The 24,778-nt window shown below is 46.4% G+C and overlaps 2 protein-coding genes across 14 annotated transcripts in view; one reads left to right on the top strand and one right to left on the bottom strand.

Annotated features, from left to right (window-relative positions):
* PDHB (pyruvate dehydrogenase E1 subunit beta) overlaps positions 1-16,696 on the top strand; it is a 171,109-nt gene extending 154,413 nt beyond the window's left edge. The window contains exons 2-11 of the mRNA XM_050781252.1: positions 10,598-10,672; positions 10,756-10,809; positions 12,424-12,531; positions 12,615-12,677; positions 12,780-12,815; positions 13,446-13,731; positions 14,153-14,263; positions 14,601-14,692; positions 15,770-15,911; positions 16,201-16,696. Of these exons, the coding sequence (XP_050637209.1) occupies positions 10,631-10,672; positions 10,756-10,809; positions 12,424-12,531; positions 12,615-12,677; positions 12,780-12,815; positions 13,446-13,731; positions 14,153-14,263; positions 14,601-14,692; positions 15,770-15,911; positions 16,201-16,346 (1,080 nt within the window). The 5' untranslated portion in view covers positions 10,598-10,630 and the 3' untranslated portion in view covers positions 16,347-16,696. The remainder of the gene's footprint in view (positions 1-10,597; positions 10,673-10,755; positions 10,810-12,423; positions 12,532-12,614; positions 12,678-12,779; positions 12,816-13,445; positions 13,732-14,152; positions 14,264-14,600; positions 14,693-15,769; positions 15,912-16,200) is intronic.
* A 1,619-nt stretch (positions 16,697-18,315) lies between these two features.
* The window catches only part of PXK (PX domain containing serine/threonine kinase like), a 102,105-nt gene continuing 95,642 nt past the window's right edge, over positions 18,316-24,778 (bottom strand). For 7 of the 13 annotated variants that reach the window (XM_050781247.1, XM_050781236.1, XM_050781237.1 and 4 more), the window contains one exon: positions 18,316-19,587. In XM_050781247.1, the coding sequence (XP_050637204.1) occupies positions 19,379-19,587 (209 nt within the window). In that variant the 3' untranslated portion in view covers positions 18,316-19,378. Of the gene's footprint in view, positions 23,822-24,778 lie in introns of all 13 variants that reach the window. The other 6 variants (XM_050781238.1, XM_050781241.1, XM_050781240.1 and 3 more) reach the window with 4 other exon arrangements.

Below are 24,778 nucleotides of genomic sequence, written 5' to 3'. Positions count from 1 at the left end.
AATAATTGAGGCTTTTAGGACCCAGAAATTATCAGGGTGATTGTTTTGAGCTGGGAATTCATCAGGAACTGGGTCTGTAGGTACTAATTCTTGGGCTTCCCATGGCCATTGATCTCCTATTACAGTTCCTCCACATACATAACATGAAGTGACATTGAGAGACTGGGCTACATGCTCAGCTAATTGCAAGAACAAATTTCTTGTTTTTCCTGGAATTTCTGGTACTAGCACATTCAGTTCATCAATGATGTGGTGTGATCTCAGCTCACTGTGTTATGCCTAGACCGTTTATTCCCCGAAGAAGACCACCAGAGTCCAGAGTCAAAGCTAAGCAGCAAGGATCTTTATTACAGGTTCGAACCTGGAACTCTCCCTCGCTCGTGAAACAAGACGGGCAGGAGAGCTCCCCCACTCAGCTCCGAACAATGTTATATAGTCTAAGAAAAGTGGGCATAGAGTTATTATACAAATCAGATATATGATTGGCTAGTGTTTGAACAAGGCGATTTGGCTAACTATGATTGGTTCCTGCCATTTCTGATATTTTGGTTCAAACTTTGAGGCGGGAGAGTAGGTTTATGGCAGCAAGAGTTTATCTTACTTAAACACGTCTTGTGACCTTGCCTCAGAACTTACAAAATCTCTGGTATGTGCAAAACAAAATCTCTGGTACGTGCAGAAAACCAGGTACTCACAGAACTTACGAAATCTCTGGTATGTGCAAAGATTAGAGAGCAGAACAAGGGTGTAGCGGGTGGGGGGCGGGTACACATCTATCTTTGTGTCCTTTCATTCCCCCCTTCTCATAAGTAACTGGATGTCCAATCTTGGATTTCCAGAGTCTTATAATATAGCCTCACTTTCTGGGTGCAGGAGAGGCTGGTGATGGCTACGGAGGACCATTAGTTGGATGGTATCAAACCTTTCTCTGACAAATTGTAAAATTTTATTTACCACACAGGGGCCTATAGTGAATAGAAGTAGTAAAGACATTAGGGGGCCTTAAAAGGGGTGCCAGAAGGGAAAACATTGAAGAGCTCCACTAATTGTTAGCGGCTGTAGTGAATTGTTGCTTTTTCATTTCTAAGCTTAGTTCGTGTAGGCGTTGGACTCTTTCCTCAACTAACCCTGACTCATTTATATAGAAGCAGCATTCTTCTTTGAGGAACATACAGGTACCTCCTTTCTCAGCCGTGAGTAAGTCTAAGGCTCTGCGGTTTTGAAGGGTGACCTGTGCTAGGGAGGTGAGCTGCCGCTGAAGGGAGGCTAGGGAATAGGCGGAGTCTTCCATAGCAACAGAGAATGTTGTAACAGCTTGTCGTTTTCTATCATGGAGTGTTGTAGGGCCCCTCCTGCTAACCCCGCTGCGACGACAGAGGTGGTTAAGGATATTCCGGCAATTAGTGGTAGAAAAACTGCTCGTCTATGTCGCACAGTTTTAGTTGGGGCAGTCCCTGCCCAGCCTATGAACTCTGCCGGGGTCAGCAGGTCAGTTGGGGAACTAGGTAACAGGGATGCACAACTGTCCGTCAGAGATGCTTTTGGACAGAGTTTTTAACAGAGTCATATTACACCAGAAGAACACACCAGGGGGAGCACGTATATGGGGCTATTAGGGTATGTAGCCGATTGGTTGCAGAGGCTGTTGCTAAATGCCGAATAACAGTAGGGGTATTTCTCTTGGTATGGGTCACGGTACAGGGCTACATCAGGTATCGTGCAACTATTGATGAATTAAATCTGGCATATAGTTTGTGGGAGGGGAGGAAAGGGAACAGCAGTTAATGGTGGTCTTCCTAGGGTTGCACACATAAAGCAAGAGGACAGGTCGCCTAAACCAGTGAGGTTGGCGAATGCTAGCCCTTCCCGTAATAGAGTTAGCCAGGAGAAGGGCTGCAAGTCTTGTGATAGCTTGGTTTCTTGCTGTGGATTTGTGTGTGGATTAAGGGTTGAATCTGGACTAGACTCTCCACAATATAAATGGCTACTAGGCCAGGTACTAGTTGATGAGTAATAGACTGCCCCCATGTTGGGGGATGTCCACCGGGAGTCCTATGGGTCTCTAATTATCTAAGTGTAAGTATGACGGGAGACTCAGTTTTGTAAAGGAGGTACCAGACTTTTGTCGGGTTCTTCGTCCATATCTTGGACAGAGTGCATTTTACAATAGTATATGGGCAACCTGCACTCTGGTGCCACCAATAATTTTTACAATTATATTCAGTCTGATCATATTCAAAACAATCATGGGTATTGCTGGTTGGGCAATCTGGAAATTAGTGAAATTGAGGTAAACTATGGAGTATTACACCCTGAGGGGGGGCAGTCTGCACTAGCTAGCAGTTTACCCGCTTGGGGGGTTTCCCCGGGGTGAGTTTTGTTCTCATAGAGCCAGAACCTCCAGACATAGGGATTAGACGGCGCAGCAGTGAGGAGAGTCAGATGTATAAGGCATAAAAGCATAGGCAAGCTAGACATGGTTACGCTATGTGGGATGACGGCGCAGGGTTAGCTTTAAGGGATTGTTCTTAGCTTTGTCTACAGTCCATGTAACCGGTGCTCCAGACGGCTCGAGAAGGTCGGATGTTGGGTCCACTGGTTTGACGTGTGTGTAGTGGATCCACGAAGCGATGCCTTCTACTTTGAGAGCGGTGGGAGTAGTCAGGAGTACTTGCAGTGGTCCTTTCCACCTGGGTTGAAGAGTTTCTTGCCGGTGGCGCTTGACTAGGACCCAGTCTCCCGGCTGGAACGGATGAGGCGTCGGCGGAGGTCCTGCCTCGTACAGTTCTCGTAGTCTGGGCCAAATTTCCTGGTGAATTTTCTGTAAGGCTTGTAAGGAGAACAGGAGCTCAGAGACATTTTCAGTTTCAGGTTTGAGTAAGTCATCTTTTAGACTGGGGACCAGGGGTGGGGGTCTGCCATACATGATTTTATATGGTGTGAGGCCTAGTCTGTAAGGGTTATTTCGGGCCCGGAACAGAGCGTAGGGGAGAAGTACTACCCAATTAGCGCCAGTCTCCATGGTCAATTTAGTTAAGGTCTCCTTCAGAGTCCGATTCATCCTTTCTACCTGTCCTGAGCTTTGGGGCCTATAAGCACAATGTAATTTCCAATTTGCCCTAAGAATGGAAGCCAAATCCTGACTTACCTTAGCAATGAAGGCTGGTCCATTGTCTGACCTTATTTGGATGGGAAAGCCATACCTGGGGAGGATTTCTCCCAAAATTTTCTTTGCTACAACCTGAGCAGTTTCTCTCTTAGTTGGGAACGCTTCTGTCCATCCTGAAAAAGTATCTACAAAGACAAGTAAGTACTGATACCCATATTTTCCAGGCTTTATCTCAGTAAAGTCTATTTCCTAATAGATACCAGGCCTAGTTCCTCTACACCTAATTCCTGCGTGGTCTGGGTTTGGGGGCAAGCGTTGTTTAGTTGGCAGGCTTTGCAATTTGTTGTGACATCGCTGGCCAGTTCAGCTATGCGCCTGATTCTAAACTTGGCGTGCCTGATTAAGTCCATCATTCGCCGGGCACCCAGGTGGGTTGTCCGGTGGATATGTTCCAACACCTGCCGTCCTAATTTTTCTGGTAGGATGGTTTGGTCATTTATATCAGTCCACCACCCATTTTTAACCTGTTTTAGGGGAAGCGTGTTCATCCATTCGTCGGGTAAGTCGGGAAAACATGGCAAATTTCGCGGGCCAGGATCGGGGAGCTGGAGCGCGAGGAGCTGACTGGGAGCTTTTGCTATGCTCCTTGCGGTTTGGTCGGCTAAGAAGTTGCCTTGAGCAATTGGCGTAGTTGGTTTCTGATGCCCAGGGCAATGTACGATAGCCAATTTCTTTGGTTTCCACAAAGCAGTTAATAGAGCTAGGATCTCTTGCTTGTTTTTTATTTCTTTGCCTTCGGCTGTTAATAGTCCCTTTTCTCTGTAGATGGCCCCATGTATGTGCGCAGTAGCGAAAGCATAGCGGCTATCCGTGTATACTGTTAGTTTTTTCTCTGCCCCTAGGGTGAGGGCCTGTGTAAGGGCTATCAGTTCGGCTCTTTGGGCCGATGTCCCTGGAGGCAAGGGTTCCGCCCTGATTACCTCAGTCTCTGACGTTACAGCCGCTCCTGCATACCGCTGGCCTTGGTGGACGTAGCTGCTGCCATCAGTGAACCAGGTGAGTTCTGTGTCGGGGAGCGGACGATCTTGCAGGTCCTCCCGCACCCCATGCACCTGAGCCAGTATCTCAGTGCACTCATGGAACGGGGCATCCAAGTCTGGATTTGGCAGCAGTGAAGCAGGGTTTAAAGAGGTTGGGGGCAGAAAAGTTATTCTGAGGGGGTTTAACAGCAGTCCTTGATAGTGGGTGAGCCGGGCGTTACTCATCCATCGGTCCGGCGGCTGCCGGAGGACGCCTTCAATGGCATGCGGGGTTATAACGCGCAACTCTTGCCCCATGATAAGTTTGTCAGCGTCTCGGACCATTAGGGCGGTCGCCGCGATTATCCGCAGGCAGGGTGGCCAGCCAGCAGCCACTGAATCTAATTTTTTTGACAAATAGGCAACTGGCCTCTGCCAGGGGCCTAGGTACTGTGTTAACACGGCTTTTGCAACACCCTTACTTTCATCCACGTATAAGTGGAAGGGCTTGGAGACATCAGGGAGCCCCAGCGCGGGGGCTGATAACAAGGCAGTTTTGATTTGCTGAAAGGCCAGCTCAGCCTCTTCCGTCCAATTGAAGGGCTGCCGTTCCTTTGTTGCCTGGTATAGGGGCTTGGCTAACTCAGCAAATCCGGGTATCCATAACCTACAGAACCCTGCCAACCCCAGGAATTCTCTCATTGCCGTGTTGACTGGGGTCTAGGGATGCTAGGACTGTTTCCTTTCGGGCTTTGGTTAGCCAGCGTTGCCCCCCTTTTAATAGGTACCCCAGATAAGTTACCTCCGACTTGCAGATCTGAGCCTTTGTTGCTGAGGCTCGGTAGCCTAGCTCCCCCCAGAGTCTTCAGGAGGTCCTCAGTCCCTTGAACACAAGTTTCCGGGGATCTGGCCGCTATTAAGAGATCATCAACATATTGCAAAAGAGTTATTTCAGGGTGTTGCCGCCGGTACTCACCCAGATCTTCATGAAGGGCTTCATCGAACAGGGTTGGCCAGTTCTTGAACCCTTGTGGCAGTCTGGTCCATGTTAGCTGACCGTTGATGCCCCTCTCAGGATCCGTCCATTGAAATGCAAAGAGTTCTTGACTTTTGGGAGCCAGAGGAAGGCTGAAGAAAGCATCTTTTAGATCAAGAACGGTATACCACTGTTTTTTGGGATGTAAAGCACTCAGAAGGGTGTATGGATTGGGCACAGTGGGATGTATGTCCATGACCCTTTTATTAACTTCTCTTAAATCCTGTACTGGCCTGTAGTCCGTACTGTTGGGTTTACGAACAGGTAACAGTGGAGTATTCCAGGATGAGTGGCAAGACCGTAGGACTCCCTGGTCTAGGAGTCGGCGGATATGGGGCGTAATTCCTTCTCTTGCCTCCAGGGGCATAGGATATTGCCGAACCCGAACCGGGTCCGTCCCTGGCTTAACTTCCACAAATTTGGCAGGTCGATGTTTAGCTAGCCCTAAGCCCCCAGTTTCTGCCTACGCTTCAGGGAAACGCTGGAGCCAAGAGTCAATTTCCTGATCGGGGGGCTTTTGCTCTTGATGGAGTCTGTACTCATCTTCTAAGGTGACAGTCAGGATAGATATTGGCCTATTTTTGGAATCAGTTATCTTGGGCCCTTCTGGCTCAAAGTGGATTTGGGCCCCCATTTTTGTCAGCAAGTCCCTCCCTAGTAGAGGGCAGGGGCTCTCTGGGATGACTAGGAAGGAATGGGAGACTTTTCCCATTCCTTTTTTTTTTTTTTTTTTTTTTTTTTTTTTTTTTGAGACGGAGTCTCACGCTGTTGCCCAGGCTGGAGTACAGTGGCGCGATCTCGGCTCACTGCAAGCTCCGCCTCCCGGGTTCCCGCCATTCTCCTGCCTCAGCCTCCTGAGTAGCTGGGACTACAGGCGCCCGCCACCGCGCCCGGCTAATTTTTTTTTTTTGTATTTTTAGTAGAGACGGGGTTTCACTGTGGTCTCGATCTCCTGACCTTGTGATCCGCCCGCCTCGGCCTCCCAAAGTGCTGGGATTACAGGCTTGAGCCACCGCGCCCGGCCAGACTTTTCCCATTCCTAAGTCTACAGTCCTCTGGGTTGTCCAGGGGTATTTTTTGATGCCTGTGGCCCCGTGCACCCAGGATGTTTTCTTAGACATTTTTCCAATTGGTTTGGTTAGGACTGAGCGTTCCGCCCCAGTATCGACCAAGAAGCGAACTGGGGACCCCTCCACTTGCAAAGTTACCCTGGGTTCGGGGAGGGGGTCCGAACCCCGTCTTCCCTAGTCAGAGTCCTGGGTAACGAGTACGGAGGTAGGGTTAGCTGGTCTCCGTTTCTTTGGGCAGTCTTTAATCCAGTGACCACGTTCCTTGCAATAAGCACACTGATCTTTTCTAATCCTTGCCTAGGCCTTGCTTTTTCTGCTTTCTGCTTTGGCCATTCCCTGCCTGGGGGAAAGCTGCTACTAAACTTTGGTCATTTCTTTGGTTGCCTTGAACTGTTTTTCTTCTGGAGTATCCTATTATTATAAACTCGCTGGGCCATCTGAAGGAGGTCCTGAATCTGCTTTCCCTCTAAACCTTCTAATTTCTGGAGTTTTCTTTAATATCTGATGTTGCCTGGTTTACAAAGGACATTACTACCGCTGCCTGATTTTCCAGTGCTTCCGGGTCCATAGGGGTATACTGTCTGAAGGCTTCCATTAATCTCTCTAAATACACAGCGGGGCTTTCTGTCTTACCTTGTAACACAGAATATACTTTAGCCAAATTGGTGGGCTTGCGAGCTGCAGCCCGGAGACCCGCCATTAGAGTCTGGTGATAAATGAGCAGTCGTCCCCTACCTTCTGCCATGTTGTAGTCCCATCTGGGCTGGGTCAAAGGAAAAGCCGCGTTAATGAGGTCAGGATTTGCAGTTGGCTGGCCGTCATCTCCTGGAACCAGTTTTCTGGCTTCAACTTGGATTCTTTCCCGCTCCTCCGTTGTGAACAGGATTCGGAGGAGCTGTTGACAGTCATCCCAGGTTGGCTGGTGAGTAAACATGACACTGTCTAACAACGAGGTTAGATCTTTGGGATTATCGAGAACCGAGCATTTTGGGACTTCCAATTGTATAAATCACTAGTGGAAAAAGGCCAATACATGAGACGGGAGAGCCCGGTATCATCGAGCGATCCTATTTCTCTGAGAGGCAGGGCTACGGTGGAGTCAGGGAGTCGAGGAGCTTGGTCCCGCAGTACGCGGCCTCGCGTTCGGCCAGCCGGCCCCCCCGGGTTACTTTCACTCTCGGCTGCTTCCGCTTCTCGTTTCCCTCTATGGAAGCACCACCCTGGGGGACTGGGTCCTGCGGGATAAGGTGCGGATATGGTGGGGGAAATGTGGGTTCTAACGTTAGGGGGTCCTGGCTGTCCGGCAGCACAGGGGCCGAGGGAGCAGAGGGAGTCTTTGTCTTGTAGGTCGCATTACTAGGACCTTTGCAAGGGCTCAAGGATGAATGGAGTTATCCAGGGTGGTGGGTCTTCCACAAGATTTTGCCACACTAGAATATAAGGAATTTGATTAGGATATCCTGACTGCCCTGGCAGGAAAATCTTAGTTTTTACCTTAGTAATAATAGAGAGACAGAAAGTTCCTTTGGAGGGCCACCCTACGCCGAAAGAGGGCCACTCCGAACGGCAGAAAGTAACTAGCTTTCCCTTCTTTAGTTCTACGCTTAAGTTACGCCCCCGAGCCTTCACATCCTTAAATTGGTAACAAGGAGTGAGAGCGGCGTGCTCTGGTTGTTGCCCATCTTTGGACTGCTCCTACAAAGAGAAGGGGGGACGAAAATGAGTGTGAAGCAGAGGGGAGTATCCGACAGGTCTGGTCCTGGAAGGGGAAGAAAAGGTTTTATGTTTCGTTTTGGACTTACACTTAACACTTAACAATAACGGACAGACAGTGAGAAACGATGAGCCTTCGCGAGCGCATGTCGGACTTCCGACCTGAGTCAGACGGGGCAACCAAGGATGGAGGCCCCCAGATGGGCACTGGGGGACGTCTCCCACCAGTCCCGAGTGGCTGTCTTTTAGTGCGTCCACCAAGACCATGCCACTTATAAAACAGACCAATACAGATTACAGATTACGGATTTTGCAAAATTTCAGGGAGACAGACAGAGACAAAGACAGAGACAGTGACAAAGCCGGCTTACCTACAGATTAAGATCCATTGACTTGGGGGTCTGGTGGGCTTGGGGGAAATCCCGGACGAGCCCCCATTTGTTATGCCTAGACCGTTTATTCCCCGAAGAAGACCACCAGAGTCCAGAGTCAAAGCTAAGCAGCAAGGATCTTTATTACAGGTTCGAACCTGGAACTCTCCCTCGCTCGTGAAACGAGACGGGCAGGAGAGCTCCCCCACTGAGCTCCGAGCAGTGTTATATAGTCTAAGAAAAGTGGGCATAGAGTTATTATACAAATCAGATATATGATTGGCTAGTGTTTGAACAAGGCGATTTGGCTAACTATGATTGGTTCCTGCCATTTCTGATATTTTGGTTCAAACTTTGAGGCGGGAGAGCAGGTTTATGGCAGCAAGAGTTTATCTTACTTAAACACGTCTTGTGACCTTGCCTCAGAACTTACAAAATCTCTGGTATGTGCAAAACAAAATCTCTGGTACGTGCAGAAAACCAGGTACTCACAGAACTTACGAAATCTCTGGTATGTGCAAAGATTAGAGAGCAGAACAAGGGTGTAGCGGGTGGGGGGCGGGTACACATCTATCTTTGTGTCCTTTCAAGGTCATCTCCATGCAGCTGTCCCCAAATTTCTATCTCTAGTCCTGACTAGGCCCTAGGCTCCAGCCAACCTGGGTATGTCCCAGTCATCTAAAGAATAAAGGCTGGCTGCAGGGGCTCATGCCTGTAATCCCAGCACTTTGGGAGGCTGAGGCAGGTGGATCACTTGAGGTCGAGAGTTCAACACCAGCCTGGCCAACATAGTGAAAACTCATCTCTACTAAAAATAAAAAAATTAGCCAGGCATGGTGGCAGGTGCCTGTAATCCCAGCTACTCAGGAGGCTGAAGCAGGAGAATAACTTGAACCTGGGAGGCAGAGGTTGCAGTGAGCTGAGATGGCGCGACTGCACTTCAGCCTGGGTGACAGTGAGAGACTCCATCTCAAAAAACAAAAATAGACTCTTACTTCCCCAGCTCCTCGCAATTACACTGCCCCAGGCTCCTCCCTTGTCCCATCTATCCATCCAACAACGACAAAAATCCAAAATTTTCCTCAGCTCTTCCCTAGCACTTACAGCATTCCTATTGATTCTAGCCCAAATAGAACTCAAAACTGTCCCCCTCCTCTCCATCTGGAAGTTGCCTCCTAGTCTGACTCTGTCGCCACCACAGACTTCCCAGCATCCGCCTGCTATGCCTTTGCCTCCACCCCTTCCCATTCCCAGTCAGCAACCTACTGATCAATTAGGGATGGCCCTAGATGCACTACTGCACTGGGTCCCAGAGACCTTAGATTATAAACCCAGACTCCTCATCACAGCCCACAAAACCCTAATTTGGAAGTTGCAAATTCCTAATTTGGCAGCCTGCAGCTGTGATCCACAGAAGGGAATGTTTGGAATGTCTCGAGGATGGGTGGAGACTGGGTCTCCAATTGTCCCATCTGACCCCCAAGGGCCAAACTAAGACTAATGAGCTTCCAGAGGTTGTCCCTATGGTCAAGTGTTAGGCATCTCCCCATAGAGCCTTCTCTAAAGTTGTTGTAACCTTCCCCCAAACAGGACCCCAACCTCTGCTTCAGGAAGCAGTGGGAAAAGACCATGCTTTAGAGTTAGTCCTAAATATCGGCTCATTTAATCAATTTCTGCTCCAGTTTACCCATCTTCAAAATGGAGATAATAATAACACTAATTACCCAAGTGGGGTACTGTGAGAATGAGCTATAAGGCACAGATCTCAATGCTTGGCTCACAGTAGGTGGTTAATGCAATCAATGAAAGCTGTGGTCTGCATTATAAGGAATTAACAGACAGCACTGTCCAGGGAAGACTAGGCTCACTCATAAAGTGTTAAGTTCCCCATCACTACAGCGTGTGCAAGCACTTCTTGGTGCCCAAAGGATTCCAGTACCCACAACAGGTTGGCCTAACTCTTAAGGTCTCTCCAGCTTTCAGAGATCATGCTCCTCAGTGTCTGACTTTTAGTCCCCACGCTTCAAGTAACACCGACCAGGCACGTGTGCCCAGCGTGCACCCCGCAAGTCGGTCACAGCCTACTGTCAATAAAGTTGATTTGAGGCGGCTCCAGGCAGAGGGGCAGTGCCACCCATACAGCCACCTCCGCCCGGCCCCGCGGCCCCTCACCCGGTGGGCGGGGGAGGGGGGGGCCGAGTCACGCAGGCGCCGCGCCTTGCCATTGGCCCGCGCCGGGGGAGGCGGGGCTTTCTCACGTCTGCCAGCCCCTCTGTGTTGTCATTTGGCAGCGGATAGAGGACACGATCAAGATGGCGGCGGTATTTGGCTTGGTGCGGAGACCCCTTCGAGAGGTAGGCAGCAGCGCGCGGCCTGTATTCCCACGCCACCCGTGTCCACCCTGCGTCCCGCCATCATCTTCCTCTTTCCCTGCCAGGTCTCCGGGCTGCTGAAGAGGCGCTTTCACTGGACCGCCCCGGCTGCGCTGCAGGTAACAGGCGCGGCCGCTTGTCGGACGAGGGCGGGGAGGGGCCCTCTTCTCTCGGGAAGGGGGCCGGAGTCGCGCCTGCGCCGTGGCCGGCCGGCGCCGTGGGCCTGGTTTGCGGAGCCAGCATCCTCCCTGGAGCTCCTGCTGCCTCTGTCGCCGCCTGGCGCTTATCACCCCGGCGAGTCACTACCTCACAGCTGGCTGGGCAATGGGGGAAAACTAAGATTAGGCGTTTCTTCCCTCACTTCATGTTTTTTTTCCTTTAAATTGCAGCAAAATAGACCTAACTTAAAATGTACTTTTTAGAAGTGTATAATTCAGTGGCATTAAGTACATTCACCATGTTGTACAACCATTAACCACCATCCATTTCCAGAACTTTTTAATCATCCTAAACAGAAACTGTCCGTTACTCGGTAACTCCTTATTTCCCTTAACCAAAGCCGTGGTAACCCCTGTTGTACTTTTCTGTCTCTATGAGGTTACCTATTCTAGAATTTTATGTAAGTGGCATAATTTGTCCTTTTGTGTCTGGCTTATCTGAGCGTAATGTCCTCAGGGTTCATCCATGTTGTAGCATGCGTCAGAGTTTGATTCCTTCCTAAGGCTGAATAATATATATATGTATGTATTTTTGAGATAGTCTCGCTCTGTCACTCAGGCTGGAGTGCAGTGGCGCGATCTGAGCTCACTGCAACCTCCACCTCCGGGGCTCAAGGGATTCTCGCGCCTCACACTCCTGAGTAGCTGTGATTACAGGCGGGCGCCACCACACCCGGCTGATTTTTGTATTTTTAGTAGAGACAGGGTCTCACCATATTGCCCAGGCTGGTCTTGAACTCCTGGCCTCAAGTGATGTGCCTGCCTTGGCCTCCCAAAGTTCTAGGATTACAAGCATGAGCCACCTCGCCTAGCCTGACATTTTCTTGTTTTTGTTTGTTTGAGACGGAGTTTTGCTCTTGTTATCCAGGCTGGAGTGCAATGGCACTATCTCGGCTCGCTGCAACTTCCGCCTCCTGGGTTCAAGCAGTTCTGCCTTAGCCTCCTGAGTAGCTGGGATTACAGGCGCCCGCCACCACACCCGGCTAATTTTTTTATTTTTAGTGGAGGCCAGGTTTCACCACGTTGATCCAAACCTGCCTTGGCTTCCCAAAGTGCTGGGATTACAGGTGTGAGCCACCGTGCCTGGCCTTGTTTTGTCTATTGTGAATAATGCTGCTGTGAACATTGATGTGCAAGTATATGCTTGAATCCCTGCTTTCAGTTATTTGGGGCATATACATAGAAGTGGAATTGATGGATTGTATGTTAATTCTCCTCTCCTTCCTTTTTTTTAAAACTATATTTTACCATTCATTATATTAAAATAGCAACTCCTACATTCTGGATGCAAAGTGTTTGGCACCTAGTGAGTGCTCAGTACACTAACACATACAGTCAAAGACCAACTATGTGTGATAGAAATGTTACTTTTAGAATCCTTTGAGTTTTTAAAGAGAAACTTGTTCTAGTGTTTTTATATTGTATGCTCTGGGCAGCCTAGGTAAATATAAAGGAAGAAAATCTTAGTTGAATCTCAAACAATTCTTATTGACTGTTTTTGCATACCTGTGACAGGTGACAGTTCGTGATGCTATAAATCAGGGTATGGATGAGGAGCTGGAAAGAGATGAGAAGGTATTTCTGCTTGGAGAAGAAGTTGCCCAGTACGATGGGGCATACAAGGTAACTAAAATATATGAAAGTTATACAAAATTGAGGTCACTGTTACCCCCAGATACACTTAAGGGATCAAATCTTAATTGTAGGTTAGTCGAGGGCTGTGGAAGAAATATGGAGACAAGAGGATTATTGACACTCCCATATCAGAGGTAAGCCTTCCAGGGGGAAGCAGACCCTAGAGGGCATGTCTGTTAGTGTCCACTGTCTTCATTTTTATGGATTTTCACTTATGTTTATATTTTACTTTATAGATGGGCTTTGCTGGAATTGCTGTAGGTGCAGCTATGGTATGTAATACTCTTTATGGGAAGCTTATCCAAAGACATTTCTTGTTTTCTTTTGAGACGGAGTCTCACTCTGTCGCCCAGCCTGGAGTGCACTGGCATGATCTCAACTTCCAGGTTCAAGCGATTCTCCTGCCTCGGCCTCCATAGTGACTGGGATTACAGGTCGTGCCACCATGCCCGGCTAATTTTTGTGTTTTTAGTAGAGATGGGGTTCTACCATGTTGGCCAGGCTGGTCTCGAACTCCTGGCCTCAAGTGATCTGCCCACCTTGGCCTCCCAAAGTGCTGGGATTACAGGCGTGAGCCACTGTGCCCATCCCCAAAGATATTTAACATCACCTTTTAAAAACATTTGGGAAAAAAACAAAACAATTCCAAGTAGGTAGATGTGGTGGTGCTTGCCTGTAGTCCAGCTACTCTGCATGCTGAGGCAGGAGGATTACTTGAGCCTAGGAGTTACAGGCTGCAGTGAGCTATGATGTGCGCCACTGCACTCCAGCCTGGGTGACAGTGAAACCCTGTTTATAAAAAATAAAAACATTATTTGAATGTTGGAAGACTTGGAGTGATTGTTTGCTAGTCTTTATTGCTGTTTCTAGTCTTTTTAACATCCACATTTTTGATTTTACAGGCTGGGTTGCGGCCCATTTGTGAATTTATGACCTTCAATTTCTCCATGCAAGCCATTGACCAGGTTATAAACTCAGCTGCCAAGACCTACTACATGTCTGGTGGCCTTCAGCCTGTGCCTATAGTCTTCAGGGGGCCCAATGGTGCCTCAGCAGGTGTAGCTGCCCAGCACTCACAGTGCTTTGCTGCCTGGTATGGGCACTGCCCAGGCTTAAAGGTGGTCAGTCCCTGGAATTCAGAGGATGCTAAAGGACTTATTAAATCAGCCATTCGGGATAACAATCCAGGTCAGCACAGGGACCCTTTGGTTTTTTTTTTGAAAATTGAAAAACTAAAATGATATATTTGCACAGAGGAAACCATTAAAGTCTTTTAGTTAGGCTTAGATATATCATATAAAATGTTAATAATTTATATAGTAAAGACAGTAAAGAATGTGCTTGCTTTTCCTATTTCCAACTATAAGGGGGCCAGCTAGGTAAGGGAGACATTTACTGCACACCCACAATACTGGTTTTAATAGATAAAATTATATTGACCAAACTACAAATTTAAGTACCTAAACTGCTCTCAAGGCTGCTGGTCGTGGTAGAAATAAGGCTAATCAGCACAGTGAAACTTCTCACAAGATGAATGATATTGCTTTGTATAGTTTTAGTCATTCTGCATGTGATTAGTTACTTTTGTTTAAATATTTATGTTTTTCAGTCGTGGTGCTAGAGAATGAATTGATGTATGGGGTTCCTTTTGAATTTCCTCCGGAAGCTCAGTCAAAAGATTTTCTGATTCCTATTGGAAAAGCCAAAATAGAAAGGCAAGGTAAGAGAACTAAGATACATAAACAGTATTTTTAATCCAGTCCCTCAATTTTGGTAAAATTTAACCTACAAGTTACTGTCATATACTTTGAAAAATTATAGAATGAGCTCAAGTTAAGAATGTGTGATGCCCCAATTTCTCATTCAGTTGTGCTTTTCTAGATCTCAGTCTGGTAGGTTTGTGTTTCATTTCTAGGAAGGCTGCCACGTTCCTCAGCTCACTGGAATGAAGTTGAGTTGAAGACTTTATGAATGAACAAGAGCCACAGCTGGCTGCACAGTGGTGTAGCATCTTCAGTTTCAATCTGATCTCTCATCTGTGACCACTCTGTTTTCAGGAACACATATAACTGTGGTTTCCCATTCGAGACCTGTGGGCCACTGCTTAGAAGCTGCAGCAGTGCTGTCTAAAGAGGGAGTTGAATGTGAGGTGAGTGGTCATTTACTTGTTCTTAAAGAATTAGAAAGGCTCCTTTTAGATTTAAGACCCAGAAGAGTTCTGTAACAGGTTAATTAGATGTAAAACCTTGCTTTGTCACTCATTTGTGTCTCTGCTTAAAGCTGGAAACCTGCCTGCAGTTCACATACTTAGCTTTTTACCACTCAGGTCACTTAGGTTCTGGATCTTGTTTTTGAGAGATGGGGAGCTCTCTGAACCTCTTCTGGTTCTCAGTGATCCCCCCGAGAGAGAGAGAGAGAAAGTTTTATTCTGTTGCTCAGGCAGAAGTGCAGTGGCTGAATCCTAGCTCACTGTAACCTCTAACTCCTGGGCCCAAGTGATGCTCCCACCTCACCCTTCTGAGGTTCTGGATCTTTTAGAAACGTACCATGTGCTAGTTATACTTGGGCAAGTTATATACTCTAAATCTGTTTCATCAGCTATAAAATGGGGATAATGCTGTCCCATGATAGGGCAGTTGTGAGAATTACATTTAGTGTAGTGCTTGGGACATGATAGGCACTCAGCTGTTAACTGTTACTCATTTTGATGAGGGAATTTAAAGTGAAGGAGGATTGTCTGGGCGTGGTGGATCACCTGAGGTCGGGAGTTCGAGACCAGCCTGGCCAACATGGTGAAACCCCATCTCTACTAAAAGTACAAAAATTAGCTGGGTGTGGTGGTCTGTGCCTGTAATCCCAGCTACTCCAGAGGCTGAGGCAGGAGAATGGCTTGAACTTCGAAGGCAGAGGTGGCAGTGAGCCAAGATCACGCCACTACACTCCAGCCTGGACAGCAAGAGCAAAACTCCATCTCAAAAGAAAAAAAGTGAAGGAAGATGAATGAATCCTATAACTGCACAGAGCTGCTTGTGGTGGACATACAGATCTTTGTTTTAATTAAAATTTCTCCTTTTACAGTTTGTACATTCATGTACCTATTCATAGGCAGATTAGATTTTCCTAGATACAAAGATTAACAGGAAACAAAAAAGGAAATGGTATTATGGGGATAAGGCTCTATTTGTGCTTCAATAGCTCTGTAAACTTGATTATATTACCTGTTTAGGTGATAAATATGCGTACCATCAGACCAATGGACATGGAAACCATAGAAGCCAGTGTCATGAAGACAAATCATCTCGTAACTGTGGAAGGAGGCTGGCCACAGTTTGGAGTAGGAGCTGAAATCTGTGCCAGGATCATGGAAGGTATTTCAAAGAAACTGGTTCTAGAATACAGTCAAGCTGTAGTAAACATCATGTACCTGAATACGTACAGGATAAAGAGATTGAAAGCTAGGAGTGGCCAAACGACTTGAACTTTAAACTTGTAAGTTTGGCATTTCTCCTCAGGCAAATATTTTAAAAGCAAATCCAGAAAGCAGTTCCCCATAATTAGCATTCCTTATGTTTTCTCTTCCTGGTGAGCCACACTTCTGTGCCAAGGTGGTAGTGCCCAGCTGGCATTTGCTCTCTCTCAGTTCAGCCTTCCTTCTAGGTCCTGCGTTCAATTTCCTGGATGCTCCTGCTGTTCGTGTCACTGGTGCTGACGTCCCTATGCCTTATGCAAAGATTCTAGAAGACAACTCTATACCTCAGGTCAAAGACATCATATTTGCAATAAAGAAAACATTAAATATTTAGTTTGGACTTGAGTATCAAGTCGTTGAAATTTATTTGAAATACTTGCTGGCACTGCACTTGTACTGCAAGACCTGACTACTCATAAAGGAAAACGATTTCTAAAGCAACAGCAGGTGTTTTTGTACAGGGAAGTTTAAATGTGTTTGTGAGGGGAAAACTCTCCACTCTCCTGCCCTAGATGCCATGCTTCCTTTTGTCTGTTACAGTTGCCACGTTCTTTGAATAACAAATTATATAACATTTTACACTGTCTCACCACAAGGACAAAGTATGGATGTGGCAGAGTACTGATGAAAGATATATCCAAACAAGATAACTTATATGTATAAAATTAAAGCATATAGTATACATTTACTGTTAGTTTGTTTTGATAAGGAATAAAGGAATTAATTCCTCACTATGACTGGGTTTTTTTTTTTTTTTTTTGAGACAAGGTTTGGCTTTGTTCCCCAAGCTGGAGTGTGGTGGCACAGTCTCGGCTTACTGCAACTTCTGCCTCCCAGGTTCAAGTGATTCTCCTGCCTCAGCCTCAGGAGTAGGAAATTAGCCACCACATCTGGCTAATTTTGGTATTTTTAGTAGAGGTGGGGTTTCACCATGTTGGCCAGGCTGGTCTTGAACTCCTAACCCCAGGTGATCCATCCGCCTCGGCCTCCCAAAGTGCTGGGATTACAGGCATGAGCCACCACACCTGGCCATGACTATTATATTTTTATATTAAAAGAATTGACTGGGCCGGGTGTGGTGGCTCATGCCTGTAATCCCAGCACTTTGGGAGGCCAAGGCGGGCGGATCATGAGGTCAGGAGATCGAGACCATCCTAACATGGTGAAACCCCATCTTTACTAAAGCCAGGCATGGTGGCACGCGCCTGTAGTCCCAGCTGTTTGGGAGGCTGAGGCAGGAGAATTGCTTGAACCCGGGAGGCGGAGTTTGCAGTGAGCCGAGATGGCGCCACTGCACTCCAGCCTGGGCAACAGAGCAAGACTCTGTCTCAAAAAAAAAAAAAAAAAAAAGAATTGGCTGGGTGTGGTGGTGGCTCACACGTGTAATCCTAGCACTTTGGGAGGCCAAGGTGGGTGGATCCCTTGAGTGTAGGAGTTCAAGACCAGCCTGGGGAACATGGCGAAACCCCATCTCTACAAAGATAAGATAGAAAAAAAGTCAATGTGGGTAGAAAACTTGAAATTCTATTAAGAAATTAGTGCCACCCGGCACAGTAGCGCATGCCTATAATCCCAGCACTTTGGGAGGCTGAGGCAGGGATTGCTTGAGCCCAGGAGTTTGAGACCAGGCTGGGGCAACATTGTGAAAACACTGCCTACAAAAAAAACAAAACAGGTATCTGGTGGTGTGCCTATAGGAGGGGCGCTGGAGCCCTGCAGTGACCTGTGATTGGGTCACTGCACTCCAGCCTGGGTGAAAGAGCAAAGCCCTGTCTTAAAAATAACAACAAAAGAAATTAGTGCCATGTGAAAAATAAGCTGATACTGTACAAGAATTACCTGTTTGTATTCATATATCTGAACTATCCAAAATAGTCAGCAAAACTGACTTCAGAAGGACTCAGGCCTCAAGCCTTCATCAGGTCATCACCTAGGTTGCGTCACACTTGAAACAGGAACTTCTCCACTGACTCTCTAAATGCCTAATTCTAATAGCATTCTTTTTAAAATTATGGCAAAGTTTATGTCAGAGGTTTTTCCCATTGCCAAAGATCAGATATTCTGTCAAATACTGCCCTCTTCAGAAGCTGAGATGGAAAAGATGGGTTTAAATTAGTTACAGAAGCATATAGGTGGTACCTAATTTAAGTAGCAAGACAGGATTTTTAGTTCTTAGAGGAAAAGTGAGACACAAAAGAATAGAGACAGGATAGGCAGGAAGGAAACCTCAGACTGTGAATCTATTCTTAACAACAGATGCTACAAAAAGTTATCATTTGAAATATCAAGCTACAGACAACACGTTTTCTTGACATCATTTTAATAAAAAATACAGCTGACATTTATCACAGATTACATGAAACTATACACAATGACATTCTCTCTGCATAGTAACCAACACTGATGTGTGTACTTGAATTTTTAAATGGATTATTTATAATCCTTTAAAGTGCAATTGAAAGGTTTAAGCAAATCAGGATAAAGGATCTAATAAATGAGTAACATTAAAAAGATGCTATATTGATATATTTAAATAAATCTTTCAAACATCTTAATTGATTTTTATAGATGCCAAATTTACTTCTGTTGTAACAATTACCTGCCCCCCTCAAACCCCAAACTTAATTGCTGAGAATTAAGAAGATCCTCTAATAGGCCATAGCTTTTTCTGATGCTAATATTTTTGTCTGTTTCAATACATTCTAACTAAAAAGAACTATGGGTCTAGAGTAGTTGCTTTAGCAGCCCTGAGTTCTATAACCACAATGGTATTACTGTTAGAACTTAAGAGAATGTTGTGAATGTTCCCCATTCTATTTGAGGGGAAAACGAAGAACTCAGTTGCTTTCTGATTCAGCAAAGTAACTATGCTTTGGGCTATAGTGTTAATGTCTAAGATAAAAGTAGCAAAAGTTGGAGTTATCTAAGAATCAGAAAATGCTTTAGAGAAATGAACTGTAAGAGGAATGTTTCTAGGAGCTGTCTGATGGGGTAGAAGGGCTTGCAACACAAAGGCCATTTACTGCTGTGATTGAATATTATCATTGTTTTTCTGTCTATTTCCTTTAGTTGGTGAAAATATTTCAATATGCTGCTGCCCCTGAAGCATGCCCATTAGAGGATAAACAAGACTCCTTTACAGGGTTAATAAAGGAGCAAAATCTTAAGGGAGCAATGCCAGCCTAACTTTATTCTGCTTAAAGAATTATTTCCCTCTTGAAAAGCTTCTTACATGAGCATCTGCAAAATAGTACTGTTTGTGGCTGTACTGGCTCAGCAATTATCTTCCCAGGAAGAGGGTAGTTTGGGGGTAGGGGTGAGTAGGAATAAAAAACAACTTTTCCCTCCAAGTGTAAACAGGAAGCTTCAGCCGATCTTCGGAGCACTGTGATCACAGGTTTTGGCTTTCCTCAAAGTTCCTTTTTGGAAATTCTGGATAGAGCTGAGCAAGGCCCCTCGGCTCACGCCATTCACAGCCTGAGACGAGAGCTGGGCAGGTGCCTCGGTGCTCGCAGGAGGCAAGGGAGCTGCTGGTGGTGGTGGAGGTGGAGGAGGTGGAGGTAATGCAGATATCCCTGTGTAGGAAGAAGGGGCAATCAGCATTCACCTCCGCAGCTGCCCTGCACACATGCTACTGCTCAGTCCTGAGCACAACGGACTGGTGAGAGTCCACATGTTTTCCTCAGAGGGACCAAGATACCTAGTACTGTATGAGTTCTTAAAATACTAAACAAAGCTAGAAGCATCAAAGGGGAATTAAAAGTTGCCATTTTTTTCCAAACAATAGTCATGTTAAAGGCTGTTGGAACAAATAATTACAGATTACATGAAACCATATATGGTGACATGCTCTGCACAGATGAGGCTCTGACCCCATTTGCAAATATTAGTAATAGTCCCCACAGAAGAGTTCCATCTATCAGTTACTTTAGCCAGGTCCCAGGAAGCTCTGTCTACTTCTGAGCTAGCAATTAAAGATAGACATCTGCATGATGGAGTTGGCCTTCCTGAATGTCAGTTACTCATAAGGCATGAACAGTTCTTTCGTTGCTCCAACACACACAATATTTGAAGGATGTGATTTTATGTAAAATGACAAACCAAGCATTCTCAGCAAGGAATCAGTGCCTCCTGGGTTATTCATTTCCCAGAGGAGTCTGTCTCAATAATTTCCTGATAGGTTGCATTAAAGAAATATAAAATGCTAATAACTGTTAGCAATGCAAAGCAGGGGGCAGAGGGGTCTCTCTGCCATGGTATTCTTACAGAGAAATATTTCTCAAGTACTGTTCTCTCCATTGTGGCCCAACCAAGGAACAGGACAGAACTGCACTAAATGTGTCTTTGACGAAGCATCGGGAGAAACTAGAATGTCGTGTTGTACCGCAGTGGACAAGGAGAAGGAAACTGGGCAGGTGTCTAAAACTTCCTTCCCTCAGCTTCCAGGCCCATGGACATTTGCAACTCGAATTTTATGTTTTGGAATCAATGAATGGTTCTCTCAGGACAGAATAAACACGGAGTACAGAAAAAGCCTTGCCTTAAAGAATGTTCCTGTGTCACAGTTAGTTGCCTTGTCTCCTGTGACCTTGCAGCTCTCTGAGACTCTGCCTGTTAGATGTTGTCTCTGTCCCTCCCAGGGCTACCCCAGGGAGACATTCTGCCAGGTGGTTTCCCCTACACTGCTACTGAGTTGTGATAACAGGTAAAGCTACCCTACTTAAGTTTGTATGGATGAGTGGCTCAGAATCACCAATACAATACTCAAGTAAGTACATCCTTTTCACCAAGTGTAACAGGTATCGGTTAAAGTCTTACAATAGAAAATCACTTACCTTTCTTTACATCTTTTACTCAAACCTAAGGCAGCTGAAATTAAAGAACCACACAAACACACACGCTCATGCTCTGCAATCTTGGAATGCTCAAATATAGCAATACAAATAAAGATTAAATACAGACAAATGACCAACATGTTCATTGGTTCTACACAATAACAACTGATGAATGAAATTCTGTTATGTTTTATGCTAAGGTGGATTGTGGGAAAATGTTCCTGGCTTTATGTCAGAGGGTTACAGAGATAAAAATGACTTTAAACCTGAAGTAAATGCTGAAGTGGGAAAGTGGAGAATAAGCGTGTGTGATAAGCATTCCTCTGAAGAGGACTTCTGGAGAGCAACCAGTGAAATACCAGAAGGAGGGGAGACCTCTGCTGAAGGTTTTTGGAACTGAGTCTCTTGACTGCAACACCAAGTGGGCCCGAAGGAGTGAGCTCTGCCCACCTGGGGGTGAGTAGGTACCAATGCCCTTCCCCAGCACCCTCCCACCCAATGGCCAGAAAAGGGCAGTGGAATCTGGACTTGATATTCAGGGCCACGTAGTGTAACAGAAGGAGCTCCAGGATTTCTGCCTCCCAGGTTTGTGCTTTGACTCCCTGCAGAAGAATCACTGAGCAGTTAAGGACGGGCTCTCGCCTGCGGCAGTACTTGGGAGTTCTACTAAAGGCCCAGCACTGGCCATCTAGAGACTGATTAGCCCTCCAGGCAAGGATTCTGGGAGGCTGGAGATGGGCATCAGGGCTGGGCTCAGGGGTAGGGGCTACCATCTTGGCACAGAACAAAACTGCTTGGCCTCACAGAGAACCAACCCTTGGTTTTCGCCTCATTACCAAGCCCTCAAAATTAGAAGTGCAAATGCACCACCACAGAGTTTGGGAGTTGGAGGTGGGGTTCAGTACATGGATTTTCCACTGTCCAAGTGAAGGCTGAAACTTGTCACTTTAAATGAGTCTCTTTGAAAATGTAGTTGGTGTCAATAAATACACTGTCCTAAGGGCTCCAGGGTAACCTGTGCCTGTAAAGCAGATGGAACGAAAGGACAGGCAGCAGGATCTCCCTGATGTGGCCTCAGCAGGCTGGAGCAGTCCAGTGGGGCTTGATGTCCCAGCACGTCATCCGCTTTTCCCCACTGGGCCTGCAACAACTATGGTGGCTCTTATGTACAACCAGGGCAAGGAAGGCCAGAACCCAGCTTGCCAGTTTGGAACACTCTGGAGGGGAGAGGAGGTCTAGAGGTCAGAAGGTGGAAACTGGAGGAGGCAGGAACATAGACCTGGGACTCGGTCTCACTCAGTCTGCCCCATTGATTGTTTTTGGCTTTTCCTTTTGGCCCTTTCCGTGGTCCACAAGCTTCCTGAAAGGTCCATTGGGGCTTGACTTACAACACATGGCTAACAATGGAGGGAAGAGGGGGCAGGGCAACGAGGGCCAAATGAAAGTTGACCATTTGGCCTGTGACAAACCTGGGAACAACTGCCTGCTGCCTGTGCTGTCTCCATCCCTAAAATGTGAATAAGTCCCTCCTGCCAAGAGACCTCCAATACCCTTATCTCCAGGCCACATACAAGAGCAGACCGATTCCATGTTAGACTGATGATACCTGAATTCGCACCCAGGATGGGGGATGCTGCAAACGGCTTACCTTCAGTTATGACCAAGTCAGTCCCGATTTCTCCCATCTCACTTTCTCTTAGACAAAATCCCTGAGAGCCAACTGCTTACTCCACCCACCCCCAAATCCTCTCCACCAAACCACATGGGAACCTGGCAATCCAGCAGAGGCCCTGGCAGAGGGCAGAGAATGCTGCAGGGAGAGCGTAGGTCAGATCTAGGGAGGAATGCCAGGCCAGAAACACCCTCAACAGCCTTGTGGACAGGATGTCTGAGGGTTCCCCCCTTGACTCCTTTTCTTTTTTTTTGAGATGTAGTCGCGCTCTGTCACCCAGGCTGGAGTGCAGTGGCACGATCTTGGCTCACTGCAAGCTCCACCTCCCGGGTTAAAGCGATTCTCTGCCTCAGCCTCCCGAGTAGCTGGGATTGCAGGCATGTGCCACCATGCCCAGCTAATTTTTGTATTTTTAGTACAGACGGGGTTTCACCGGGGTTTCACCAGGTTGGCCAGGCTGGTCTTGAACTCCTGACCTTGTGATCCACCTGCCTCAGCCTCCCAAAGTGCTAGGATTACAGGCATGAGCCACTGCGCCCGGCTCCCCTCCCCACTGACTCTTAGGCCCATGTTAGCAGCCAGCAGTGGGTAATCTACAGGTCTCTCTAATTCCAAGCTCCTCTGTGGTCACATACAAGAGGGGAGGCCAAGTGGCCATGAGACCACACTAGGGTAACACCAGACTTACCAGCCACTCTCGGGAGAGAACCGAAGCAGGCAGCCCCCAGCTCTCAGGAGAACCACCTTCTCCTTTGGCCTCAGGCAGGTGAGGAGGCTGTACTCCTGTCACAGCTCGAGAATTATAAAGGATGCTTACAAAAGAACTGTTTTTCCCTACCTCAGTTATAAAAGCCAGTAAGTTGTCTCCCTGTAACCAAGAACTCAACTGCCTAACCCTCTTTCCTCTTCATCAGAGTAACTAGGGAACCAACCAGCAACAGGACTTTTGAGAGTTATGGTTTCCAAAATTAAAATATACCAAAATGCCATGCAGTTGATTTGCAGGTTTTAGAGCTGTATTTTAAAACTGAAATCAGAGTGAAAATGAAGATTTTGAAAGTCATGATGAAAATGAAATGAATATAGATGAAGTCACTGGGTGCTTTTTTAAAGATGCTGTATTTCATTTAAATATTCAGATAAGGAAATAGTCTCAAATCTGCTTTCCCACTTGTTAATCACTTCAAAAATCGAGACACTTTGGGTCCTATATCACACACAGAAACAGAGCATCTTTAAAGTTAAAGAAATCAGCATAGTTTACTTTACCGAAAATTCACGTTCAAAATGGTGCATGCTCTACTGAAAACAGCAAAGAGAGAAAGAGAAAGAGGGGACACAAGTCATTATTCAGATTTTAGTGTCATTTAATCAAATAGTAACAGACAGTAAAATATTAGTCTGAGTCACAAGCTGATTATTCTCACTGTGAAACTAGGATATACTCAAATTAACCACAAAAGGCACTGGTTTGTAAACACAATTGTGAGGCTTTTAAAACATGGCAAACGTATTTATAGAATAACCAATGAGTCGCTTTTTGAGCCACCTAATGAGTTGCTTTCTTCTTCATGTTCTTTGTCCTCTCAGCCAGTTAGATACTATTTTTATTTATTTACAAGCACGATGCTCACTTCAGAAGAGCCATGAAGGTTTTAACTCTGAAGAGCAGAATGGATATGAGGAATGTACTTAGTTCTATTATTAAACAAGGACGGTTGATCAAGAGGGGGGAAAAATGAAAACCCACCACTTTTTTCCAAGCAAGTCTTCTAGAGTCTACAATAGATTTGTCTCTTTAAAGTTGGGAGGAGTGTGAGCAGGCCTAAGGCCAGAGATCCTGGGCAGGCATTGTCAAGGTGGGAGCACTGGGCCCCTCCCTGAGGCCCTGTGAGCCCCTCCCTAGAGGCTGAATTGGGCAGTGAAACTTACTTAAGGCTATAAAGCCGTTTTAAAAAGGAAAGCGAGGCAAATGTTTTTCTTGTCTTCTTTTAAACTGACTAGATCCCCAGCTAAATGTGAAGGATCATGCTTTGGTAAATCTCAGAGTTCCTAATGAACCAACTCTGCCCCACAGCTTTCTCCTGGAAAGGGGTTGGGAAACTGGGAAAAGAGGCCCTCCAGCCTTCTCAGTCCCATTGTCCCCCAAGGCTAGCCAGAGAAACTAGAATCCCTCTTTCTCCAAGGTGGGTCGTAGAAACAGAAACCCTTTTCCCCAAAGCCCGCTATCATACCTAAAAATATTACTCTCCCTCCACC

This window comes from Macaca thibetana, chromosome 2, assembly GCF_024542745.1.
Source record: "Macaca thibetana thibetana isolate TM-01 chromosome 2, ASM2454274v1, whole genome shotgun sequence".
In the NCBI taxonomy this organism is placed as follows: domain Eukaryota; kingdom Metazoa; phylum Chordata; class Mammalia; order Primates; family Cercopithecidae; genus Macaca; species Macaca thibetana.
This window is presented reverse-complemented; position numbering and strand designations above follow the sequence as displayed.